The 12,340-nt window shown below is 52.1% G+C and overlaps 1 protein-coding gene across 1 annotated transcript in view; it reads right to left on the bottom strand.

The window, feature by feature from the left end:
- The window catches only part of PLXNA2 (plexin A2), a 149,672-nt gene that overhangs the window by 96,224 nt on the left and 41,108 nt on the right, over window positions 1-12,340 (bottom strand). The window contains exon 3 of the mRNA XM_086476606.1: window positions 1,992-2,126. Coding sequence (XP_086332732.1) covers window positions 1,992-2,126 — 135 coding nt within the window. The remainder of the gene's footprint in view (window positions 1-1,991; window positions 2,127-12,340) is intronic.

The raw sequence follows: 12,340 nt of genomic DNA, 5'->3' as shown, positions 1-12,340 counted from the left end.
GCACTTCCCACCATTTACAGCCTCAGCCCTCTGAAGCTGGTGGACCTTTCTCCTTCTCTCGGTACTGACCCCTTTTCAATCACCAGGCTCCTTTATATAGCACTCAGGAAAAAATATATTCTCCCCTCCACTTTGCTGAACTATCACATTGCCAGGATCAGGGCAGTGGGGTCACAGGAGCTGAGGAAATCCATAAGTAACGGCATGCCGGGACTTCTGGACCCAAAGCACGCACCTCTGCAAGGGCAAAAGGCAAATCCTATAGCGAGTCCTGCAAGGAATGAGGGCCGGCATCCCCCCAGCTCCTGGAGTCTCCCCCAAGGCGAGTGCTTTGCCAGAGCCGTGTCTGGAAATGGAATTAATGTTCCAGGAATACTCTATTATTCGCTAATTCTCTTCACATTCTTTTTGTTTCACAATTAAGCAAATTAGCACTTTGATGAATATTAAGACACTCTCGCCTCATAAAAGATGAGTTGGAGGCATTCCCACCGGATTTTCCTCCTAAGGAAAACAGTTCCTAAAACATTTGAGATACACACTGGATCGTTTCCTCCCTGGTGAGAGCACAAGGAGCACATGGCTGCTGGAGAAAATGACCACGGCATTAACATTTTAATACAGTTTGCATAGATCCTCATTATTACCATCTAATCCAAGCCCAAACTGGAATGGGATCCTAAATTTGAGGCTGCTCATGGCAGTTTCTATCACTGGGTTGCTATAAAAAGCATAGAATGCCTTCTTTAACCCCAGGGATTCACCCAGTTGAGTCTTTTAGCAAGGGGAAGATTTTGCACTCTTCTAAAGTATTTATTCCCCGGCTTTAAATAACTTCATAACCAAGCTAAGTATTTGCCAGTCGTTTTGTTTTGCTACAGTAGGATAACAAAACAGTTTTGCTGGCTTTGGGAGGAGCTGCAAGCTCCCCAGTGCAAGGCGAGCTGTTAGGATTAGCTGCTCACCCTCTACCTCCATCGGTAGATCTTTGAGCGCTTCACTGATACCTCTCTGTAGCATCTCTCTCGCAGCAGGTGGGAGGGAGGACAGATACTTGTTTACCAGCAGTCACAGAAAGCTGTTAGTGACCAGAGGGTTAACTCAACTCAGAACAATTTAATAGCATCCAGACATCTTCAGATGCAACCCTTCTCCTTTCTCCACCACCCACAAGGCACCAGCCCTATTAATCTGAATTACAGAGTCATGAGTAATAGCCAATAAAATGCTCAACAGAGTCAGTGAACCCAGAAGTCTGGCTTAATGGTGGGGACTTTGCGGTGTTTTCTTGCCTCAGACAGGAACAGAAGGTCCCTGATTATTTACATCGTCCTGGCTCCCCTAAGCGACAGACTCCTGCGGACCGCTGGCCGTAAGTTCCCCATCAGAATCACGCTGGTTGTGCTTTTTTGGTCCGGGGTGGCCACCACCGCCAGGGCGGCAGCAGATCTGGCACGGCAACGGGCAGCACAGCGCAGACTCAGCGCCGACGTCGCTCGCAGGGCACAGCCCCGCGTCACGCTTGGTCCCGCCTCTGCACCAGCATCACTCGCTCCCAACCACTTAAAACACACCAGCACATAAATAAATAAACAAATAAAGCCGCCATAAAGGATGCTCAGACAAAGCTCCGCAAAACCACAGCCTGACAGCCTCGCTGCAGGCGGTGAATCCGTAAAGCCTGTGGCTCAGGATCTCGTTATCTAGGCAGGGATGGTTCACAGCCCCAAACCACATTTCCTCCGCAGCAGCTTGGCTCAGTTTCCAACGCCTGCAGACAAGAAACAAGCGGGGACAAGTCTCTCCCCTGTGCACTGATGACAATCTCTGGTCAGAGGTAGATAAAACCAAGTTTCTGGTGGTGCTCCATGTACCCAAACCAATCCTGGCACCGTGGGGCTCAACACACAACCTCAGCTCTGTGCGCTCCAACAACACACTCCCTATGGAAGGAAGCCACAGCCACGGAGGCAGGGAAGCAGGTGCCTTACCTGTCGCTCCGACATGACGTATAGATACTTCTGATCGATGGAGAAGGCCATGTCTCGAAGGATCGGGCTCCCGTCCTTGAAAACTGTCACCATTTCATACTGAATTCCACCATGGGGAGGACCATCTGCTCGGATCTGGAAGAAGCACAAAGAGGTTACAGGTGATTTCACAGCAGCCAAATTCCAATTTTATTTTGGGGGTGGGGGGAGTGAGGGGAGGAAGACAAGGTAGGAAAAGGAATCTAATTCAAAATCTCAGCTTGCAACCTGCGGACAGAGTGAAGAGCTAGCAAGCAATGTGCAGGCGCGGGAGTTAAAGCGAAGGCTCCTTCTCCACTGAAGTCGATGAGTTCTCCCCAATCCATGAGAAATAATGAGAAAGTTTTGCCATCACAAGGGGAGCAGAGAGACTGCCAGTGCGCTGTGACTAACCACAGGCATTCAAAAGTAACAAAGACTGTAAACTTTTTAGATTCTCTCTAAAATAAGACCAAAAGAAGAGCACAAGACTCCACAGGCAGCACAACAAGGCCAAGATACAGCAGAGATTTTTGTTCTTCTCCAGATGCACGGAGAATGAGACTCAGAGAATCTCCATCACCTCTTGCTGCCACACAGAAGCCTCCTACAATACCATCTCTGCCTAAAAACTTGGAGATGCTGCTGCCATCCCCTTACTTTCAGATTTGCAGGACTCAGCAAGGTGAAACAAGTCCAGCCCTTCCTGCCGAGCGAGCAGAGAACTAACACGGCGGCCTCACAGCCTGCTCAGTTTGACAGGCTCCCAGTACCCATCCACCCCACCAAAAGACAAGCCTCTGCTCCTGCAGGAAAACCTGACCAAGCTGTGACAAACCCCATCCTTGCCAGGAGCGGCTGCTGTTGAGGATATGCCATCTCTTCCAAAAGTTAATAATTTATGGCCTTGGGGGCCGTGCAAGGGGAAGGGAGCGGGATAAACAAACAATTTACATTGTCTTTCCAACCCGGATTTGCATATTTGGATAGCCATTTGATTGCAACATGGTGTCTACATCGCTGAGGACACTGGCAGCCGTCAGGCAGGCAGACGAGAGCAGTCAGGCGCGCCAAGGGCTCGGTGGAGCCGCTGCCGGCCCCGTGGCTCGCGGTGACAGCGATGCCGTTCGACGGGGGCCAGGGACACGCTCCGCCCGCGGGGCGCTGGGCAGCACGTGCACGCCGCCCTGCGAGGAGAGGGACGCACGGGGGACTGCCCGTCCCTGGAAAAACCTCTTATCGCAGAGATGCCATCTGCTGCAGCCTCATGCCGAGCTGTTTTGCCGCATCCCATTTTGCTGCTCGATTCCTCCCTGCCTGGCTGCGGTACGGAGGAAGAGGCAAACGAAGAACGGGCTTTGGACAAGTCTAAGCCTTCAGAAGAGGCAGGATGGAGCAGCAGAGAGGGATGTCTATTTTTTCTGGTTCGTGCCCCCAGGAGGTAGGAAAGCAGGTTGTTAAGCATCTTAAGATTTATCTGACAAATGTGCCACCCCAGCTGGAAATAGAAGGATATCTTCACACTCATAGAGGAGCGATGCTCTTCTGCACCCTCCTCCAGATAAATCCTCTTCTTGGAAAGAGCCCTGAGGCCTCCTGCCATGTAAAGACATGTTGGGTACACAAACACATTTATTTTCTGGATTTCTCTCTTTTCTCCTTATCTTCTGAGTTTATAAAAGATATAAGAGAACACCAGGTGTGATACTGTGTGGTCTGGTTTAACACCCATGGCCAGAGGCAGGGAGCCTCCGGCAGGATTGCGCAGGCAGCCCAAGCCTGGCTCAAAAGCCCTGAACTTTCAGAAAGGAAAATCCCAAAAAAGGCAGAAGGTCAAATCCCGCTTTAGTCACACCTGTGCAAAGCAGGATACTTCACTGCCTTCATGAGATACTAGGAACTAGAGGCAGGTTGAGACCAGTATGAGACCAGCGCCTTGCTGGGTGTTGCAAACCTGAGCAACCCGTGCTGCCTGCGCATGCACCGCTGCCGCCTCCCGCACCAGCCTGTGCCATGGACGTAAGGACCAGGCTGCAAAATCACCTGAGGAATAAATAGCTGGGACACGGGGCTGGCAGGGACACACCGCCGCTTCCATGCAAATGCCTGATTAATGGCCAAACGGGAATGGAAACGCCAGACGTGAAGGATCAGCAGCCTTTGTGAAAAACAACTGTTTTTCAGAGTTCCCTCAGGGCACTGGCAGCTCGTTAAATTGAGCTTCTTTCTAGTAATGAGGTCAGACAGGGCTAATAAAGAGAGATACCACTGGACAAGCCTTGTGCAGGCCAATTCCAACTGGGAATTGCGGCTCTGGGCTGGAGACAGCACCACGTGCGCGATGGCTCCTCCAGCCCGGCATGAGTGCTTGGAGCTGTGCCTGGCACGGGTGTCTTGGGACACAGCCGGAGCCCTGCACGGGGTGCTGGGGGCTGCCTGCACCCTCCTGCCTCCCCCACAGGCAGCAGGAGCAGCCCGGGGTCTCTCACTGAGCCCGTCGAGGTGAGACGGGTCCGTGTTACCCACAGACGACAGGACAAGAGGAGAGCAGAGCCCGCTGCCCTCCCGTCCCGCACGCTGCGGGGTGTGCTGCACCCACCCAGGTACCCCGCAGCCCCGGGCCCAGAGCGTAGCGCCCGAGATGCACCCACTGACGGCAGGATGCTGCACTGCATCTCTTCCTGAGGGTTTGGTTTCCATGACAACAAATGATGATGTCAGAGAAGAATGATGAGTCCTATGAATGCAGAAGAAAGGGATCATCTCCACAGCAGGAAGCTTCTTGTTGACGTTTGGAGAGAGAAATAATTCCTCTGCCTCACCTACGGGCGCCTCTCCAGTGTCAAACCACTGCTGACCCATCACTGGAACAGCGGCCTGGTACTGCCCCACAGGTCTGGGGTCACCCCCGAGCCCAGGCTCCAGGCACATCCAGTCAGGCGAGGGCAGGAGCGGGATGGGGCTGGGCTGCTGGTGGTCGTGTTTCCTTACGTGCCCCTAACTCTGCCAGGTTTTCTTCTTTCACGACACAACGACGGGGCACGGGAAGGGTTCAGGAGAAAGACATGGAGGGGGGCAGTGCAGGCTGGAACGGGTGGGAGCACGGCGGAACAGGGAGCAGGCAGGTATGGGGAGAAGCACATTGGTGCAATGGAAACCAGAGGTGTCCAGGATCAGAGATGTGTTCAGCCACCTGAGGGCCAGCAGAGACCAGGAGGGCAGGCTCGCACACGTGGACACGAATCAGAGAAGTCGTTCGGGACAGATGCAGTGCTTCCCTCGATCGCTCTTGATGGATGTTTACAAATACGGCTTGAAAAGTGCCCAACAACATAATCTGCAAATCCAAATGCCACCCCTGGCTCGGAGGATGCCGGGCCAGAGAAACGCCCCACGTGACGGAGCAGAACGCTGCTCAATCCAGGGAAGTGCAGCCCTTCAAAGGCACTGTGCAGATTTGTGTCTCTAATACCCCCACAATACAGACTGCAGGCATAAGCTCTGCATTATCTTCAGAGATTAGCAAAATACCACATTGTGTCACGTATATGTTGCAGTGCAGCACCCGTGTACGAGGCATTCAAGGACCTAATACGACATGAAGCTCCAACATACCTATTGTACTAAAGTTTCTCTTAGGTATTTTGCCCAGCTTATGTCAGAGCTAAGATACATCTGGATTCCCTTCCAGTTCCTCCCAGCAGGCTCCCATTAGAAGACATTGAATCTCTTTGTAGGAACTTTCCATGATTAAATTACCTGTCTGTTTTCATTATGACTGTTTCAACGAGGCTGACTCACGATGAAATGCCTAGTGCCAGCAGAAAACAGCTGAACAAGTCCTTGTATGAAGGGACTGATTCCCCAGCCCAGATCCCAGACGCAAGGCCACCCGTTACCTCCTCAAGACCTGCAGCTTCTCCCCACGTACGCAGGCACCTGACGGGAGATGGGTCCCAAAGCACCTTGCTGCTGGCTGCCCCCCTCCGCGTGAAAAGGCCCATGGAGGCCAGAGATGGGCTCCTCAAATGATGCCCCAGGTCGGAAGGCGCAAGGCACTGGCTGAACATACTTATCTTTGTACGTAGCGGTGACAAACTGAAAAGCCCAGTCAAGCCTGGAGCCGTAGGACTGCTCCTTTCATGCCAGCGTGTCCAGCCCTTCGGGGGGAATACTATCAGATAACATTGCGTTTGTGTAAAATGGACGTTTCGAGTAGAACTGTATCAGCTCCGGGAGCGCGCACTGGAGCGTTGCTGCATCTACTGCCTGAAATAGAAACCAAAGACAACAAGGAGCAGCCTTCGCTGCCAACGTGCATCTTCGCAGAATTGCCGCTTTTTTTTGCCATTTATGGCTGCACATCTCCGCTCTTAGGCATTTTCCATTAAAGCTTCGCATAAAGCTCTACGACGGATTTCTTGCTTCAGTACTGGATATTTAGCAGAAAGACTTTTAGTTCCTGGCAGCAGGTTTCTGAATCAGGCTGGAGCGCCGTACAGTTTAATTAGCCTTTCCCTACCGCTTTCTGTCCGTGGTTCTGCGGGGTCTTTCCTACCCAGACCTAGTACTAAAAGAAGCTTCCACAAGCACGAGACTCAGCAATGCACAAGCTCCCCAAAGACAGGACAAGATAAATAAACACCAGTCCAGATTTTCTGTGTGTGCCTCCGCCAAATAGGCAGAAAGGATTTACTTTTGCTAATCCAATTTAATTAAACTGGGGCTATTCTACGTTCACACCAGGCTAAAAAGGAGGTGAGATGCACGTGATGACCTGCCACTTCTGCTGTCCCCCTCACGAACACCCTTTCTCACAGTATCGTTGCTACAGGGTTACCCATGCTGGCGTCTGCCGCCGACAGCCAGAGAGAAAAAAGCATGGCAACCTTCAGGAGGGGAGGATACAGAATAGAAACTGCAAATCCCTATACAAAAAGTTTCCAAGAGCACTTCAGACCCTATACGAAATTCTTCTGGGAGTAAAGCAGTCGTTAGGCTCCCTCAGAGCCTTGCTAACATCAGCCAGCACTTGGTGCTCGAAGCCATTTGCAGACCATTAATAAACCAGAGGGAAGCGAAGGGGTTTGCTGAGGATTGTACAGCCGGCCCGTAGATCTGGGATCTGAATCTGCTCCTGCAGATGCATGAGGCCCTGCCTGAGCCGCTGGATAGGATCCCACCCTGCATCTCCATCTGCGGGAGGAGAAACCCAGCCCTGAAGAAGCGCCTTTTGCTGCAGGCAGGAACACCGCGAGCGTGACTTAGCTCACTGATCTCCACATGGGAAGTCTCCTCCTTGAAATTAAAGTGAAATAGTAATCCCATTAAATATCTTTCCTTTAAATCATAGATATGTCCGTGAGTAAGTTAATGACAACCCTTAAATGCACATTCAATTCAAATCAGCATATCCAATTAACTTCATTACCTGGAGGCTCCCTCATATCCCAGTCTCTTTCTCTCCTGTCACATTTTCTGTACACGTTTTTCCCATATTAGGACAGAATATGTCTGTCATGGTGGGCATCACCTTTCTTTTTACTCCAAAGATAGCACGAGGAAGCTTCGATAGATGGGTTCACGATGCTGTCAGGCTGAATGGCTTGGAGCAAAACAGCTCCTCAAGACCAAATGATCTGGTCTCCGAGGGAGGAGAAAATCCATCCTTTCCAGAATTACATTGACTGACTAGGCATTAAACACAGTCACTAATCCCCACTGGGGCTGCCCTTACAAAAAAACTCCACAGCATCAGCTGGGGAGAAGAATCCGTTTGGTAAAGAGCTCTTTGCAGCGCGCCCTGCCAGCGCCCAGGCGTCGGAGCTGCGTCGCAACCACGAGGGTTTTTCTCGAGCGCTGCCTACCCGTACCGTGGCTGCTCCTTAAATCTCCGCAGACACAGACCTTTCTTTTAGAAAGCACCAGAGAGGGGCCTCGAGCGGGGCAGCTGCGGCCACCAGAGCGATGGGCAGCACCTCCAGCTGGGAAGGGAACGAACCGGTGGGACCAGCGACAAGCAGCCCAGTGGCATCGTATCAGCATCTCATCTCCCGCTGTCCCTGGCCGCTGCCGGAAGACTCAGTTTCCAGAGGCACTATCAAGCAGTGGGTTAAGTCGCTGGCACTTTGGCGCGAGCACCCGCACTCTGCCCACAGCTCCCCGCTCCCCTCCAGCGAGGGCCGCGCGGGCGACGCTGCTCTGCCAAGTCCTGCTGTTGACGTTTACTCTTCCTTTTGAACTTCAAACAGACATGAAAGCCCCATCCAACCAAACCCAGCCTCGCATCCCAACTTCTCCCTCCTGCTGCTGAGCACAATACAGACAAAGCATCAAGGCAGCGCAAAGCCAAGACCACCTTCTCTGCTCGCGTTCTTCTGAGTCCTAATCCCCTTTTTCAGAGACATTTTCCTCCTCCAAACCCTCCCTGAACTTAAGGGAAGCTCCAGGTGCAAGGAGACAGACCTCCTCCATCTCACTGGGATCTCGCCTTTCCCAATAGATTGAATTGCTGGCATCCTCCACTCAGACAACCCCTTGTTTCCAGGATCTGCAAACACCTCCTGCTTGCGCGGCTGCATGCCAGAGTTCGTACCTTCAAAAGGGGACGGGGGAGAGGGAAGCGGGCGCCGTGACGCAGGCTGGGGAGCCGGAGGTAACGCGGGGTCGGCAGCTGTACAGCCACGCACGGTGCGGGGGAGAAAGGGGAGGTCGAGCCTGAGTTTATTCTGATCAGGCTTCATGACCCGAATTATTTATAGATCTGAGGTTTCTGTGAATTCAATACTCATGTCAAAAATGTCTCTGTGTATGTGTCTTTCACACCCACATGTGCTTCCCATCTCTTCTGCTTGGGAAATGTTAGCTAAGTGTTCAAAGTCACAACCTGGGAATCTGCAGCTCCCAAGGGGAACCGCGAGTCAGAGGAACTGCTGGGCTAATTGGGGAAGAGCAGAGAAACCCTCGGGGTCCCAGGCAGCTCCGCAGGGAGGGGAGGTTGTAGTCTGCAGCGCTGGCACCCACGTACGCCGCGAAGCACGAGAATGGCAACCCAGCAAACAAAGCACCCAGCCCAAACGAACTCTCACTTCCCACACCTCCAGCGCTAAGGGCGGAGAGCTGTTCGGATGAGCAAGGCATTCTTCCGAGCCCTGCGGGACCAGAGGGCTGCAAGCCTGCCCAGAGTCGGCACACGCAACTCAAACAAAGAGACACCCGAATGCTTCAATCTTACCCTTTCAAAGACTTTGCACCCATCCACAGGGAAGGCAAGATAGGTTTTAAAATACAAATTAAACCCCACCTTCCTTCTGTGCTAAAGCCCAAGCTGCAGCCAACAGGCTGTCGTGCCAAAGACCTCGGTGGTTTCAGCAACCCCCCGTCCCCTGGCTAGCGGGGGTGCAACCAGCCGCGACACCAGCATTCAAGGTGCCGCTTCGGGAGCACACCGAGGAGGCTGGGCACTCGGATCTGCCCCAGGGAGAAGAGCTGCCACGACCACAGTCCTTCCCATTTCACAAGCGGAAAGAGGAGCTTGGGAGGGGGAACCCCTTGCTGCCTCTCTGCGGGCTTCTGGAGGTGAAAGAAGCCAATTCCTGGGTTGAAGCTGCAGCTCAGACATTCTAGCAGGTACCAGTACAAACCCTTAAGAGAGGATCGCCACTGAAGCTGCTCTCTCTCTCTCCTAAGCCTTTATTTCCTTCTTCCATCCTTCTGCTCCCTCCACCCTTCTGGAGAGCTGATCCTCCAAGATAAAACAGGGAGGATGGTACAGAGGCACCATGCAGAGACTAATCAGCAGCCCCCATGTCTTTAATTTATTATTGCATGAGAGGCTCGTTTAGAACAAAGCTGCCAGTTCGGAAGATCATTCCTTTAAAAGACTTTTTATTTGAAAAGCTGTCAGCTCACACCTTGTCACAGCCCTACTTGCAGCAGCAGAACTTTAATAACGTGCCACCTCATGCAAATGAGCTGCTAATTAATTAAGTAGTATTCTTCCGGGGATGGATTCATTAGAATCAAATTTGGGTAGGCTGGCTGGCGAGGTCATATGGCTTTGGATGGTGCTTTAAATCAGCAGCACTGCCTTTTCCTTGAGTCGCAGCACTCAGGCGGATCCCCACCAGGAGGGAAGCTCCTTCCCACCCCTGCGCCTCGGAGAGGCTCAGCACGCCCCAGTGAATCGGTGCAAAGCCACGCCGCAACCCAACCGCTTGCAGGGGACAGACCAGACCTAGCGCCGCGAAGAACAGCAGTGAGATGAAAAAAATGACTGAAAAAAGTGCCCAAAAGACTGCCTTCCCTCCTATTCAGGGCCCAATTCAAAAGCAGGAGGCAGAGACTGTTAACTCGGAGGGCTCCAGGGATCAGGCTGCCAGGCAGGGAGCACTGCACAAGAGCAGTGCCCTTTTTACGGAGCACTTGTTGCAAAGAGACGATCGCTGGGGGTTCAGGGCTATCAGCCTTGCACCTTCCACCAGCATCAAAGCACAAGTCATTAAAGGTAGAAACACCGGAGAGTGTCCTGTGGATTTACTCCCCAGAAGGAGGACAGCTCAGGGCACGTCTGCAGCTCGGTACAAAACCAAGTCCCTTCTAATTTGTCCCCTAATATAGAGCCACAATGCACAACGACTTCCCTTTCCTTTTGTTCAGCAATAAGCACCCTTCTCCCTTTACATTCCCGTGTTATTTTTAAAGAGAAGGCTCAGTGCTTCTCTGGGAAATAGGAATCATTAAGGTAGCAGCACTTTGCTGCTTGCAGGCTTTACATTTTGGCACTGAGCAAGGAAATCATCAAAGAGACTCAGTACTGGCCTCCAAGAGAAAGGAACGAGGTAGGTGTTGCTGTACCACAAGGCGCTGCGCGCCAGCCTTTCTGCAACCTGCTCCTCCGGCCCCTGCCATTCTTCCCTTGACTTACCCCTGCTCCTCCCGCTTGGTGCAGCTTTCATCCAGCTCCTTCCCTTACAGTTGGGAAGTAAATGAAAGTACAGGCAAGCAAAGAGGAGGATGGCTCCAGGAACAAGCAGAGGGGTTTTTTTTTCTCCCTAAAGCATCCTCTTCTGCATGGCACCAGCAGCCTTTAGCAGGGATGCACAGCCGGGTTAGCTGGCTGCAGGAGGAGCCCTGGTGGTGCAGAGAAGGACAGGCTGATCCCCCCCTGCCCTTCAGCCCTCTGGGCGTTACAAGGGCCTGGGTCATACCCCGGCTTTTCCTCCTCTGTGTCCTGAGCCCACAGCCGGGCTCAGCATGAGCAGGTGCCCGCAGGGACCCACGAGCAAGGGCAGGAGAGAGGCACGCCTCGTCGTTTGCTGCACAGGACACAATTAGAGATGGAGGGGGCAGCGAGTAGCGTTTTGGGGAGCGAGCAATAGCCGCAGTGAAGGAAAACGGGACAGAGTGCTAAGCCTAAGTCTTCTGTGACCGACAGAAAACACGAGAGGAAGGACAGAGCTGGTATTTAGGGCGACGGAGGTACTGGGTATCTGCTCAGAATTGCTTGTCACATACCATTTGCAGCTCTTCACCAAAGTCCCCGAAATAGCACTGTATCTGTGTTATCTATCCACACCTCACCTGTGTCCTTCCAGCTGAATAATCCTCCACAGCTCGGTGTCAAGCTCTCTCCCTACAATCATCCTCCTACAGCAGTACATTTCACAGCTGAAGGGACTGGTCTTGCTCAGTTTGGTTTGTTGACCTTGAGTAGCCATGTAAAATGGAATAAAAAGCCACTTAGACAAGATTGTTTAATGTGGAGTTCGCTCTAAACGAGCAGCAGTGAGTTGCAATTGTCCCCAAGGAGGAAAAAACTAAACGACTGTCAAAAATTGTCACATGAAAACCCTGTTTCTCCCAAGTCACAGCTTCCAGCTGATCAGGTGGGAACCAGAAAGTTCCTCAGGAAATATTATTCTTTCCTTTTCAAAAACATCATGTAAGTAATATGTTTCAAATGACTTAGACTTCATGCCCGACACCTCCCGGGAACGCTGCAACACAAGCCAAACTGCGAGCCTCTAAAGGCAAAACCCAGAAGGAAATAAAGAACCTAAATTTTGTTATCTTTTGGTTTTACAGACTTGTGAAGAAATCCTGCCTGGTATTTTGCGATGCTTCGGGTCAGACAGGAGCGATCAGGTGAACGAGGAGGCCGTGCATATTTTTGGTTTCACTTGTGCATGCAGAACCAGTCATGTGTTACTGATCAGATCTAACCTTGCTCGGGCAGAGGATGTGAGAAAATTACAGAGCACGCAGCTTCGCTCAAATCCCAGGAAACGAGGCTCTCCCACATCGCCTGCTGCTCTGACCCAGGCGCTGCG

The sequence above is a fragment of the Leptosomus discolor genome, chromosome 21 (genome assembly GCF_034619465.1).
Source record: "Leptosomus discolor isolate bLepDis1 chromosome 21, bLepDis1.hap2, whole genome shotgun sequence".
NCBI classification, from domain to species: Eukaryota; Metazoa; Chordata; class Aves; order Leptosomiformes; family Leptosomidae; genus Leptosomus; species Leptosomus discolor.
This window is presented reverse-complemented; position numbering and strand designations above follow the sequence as displayed.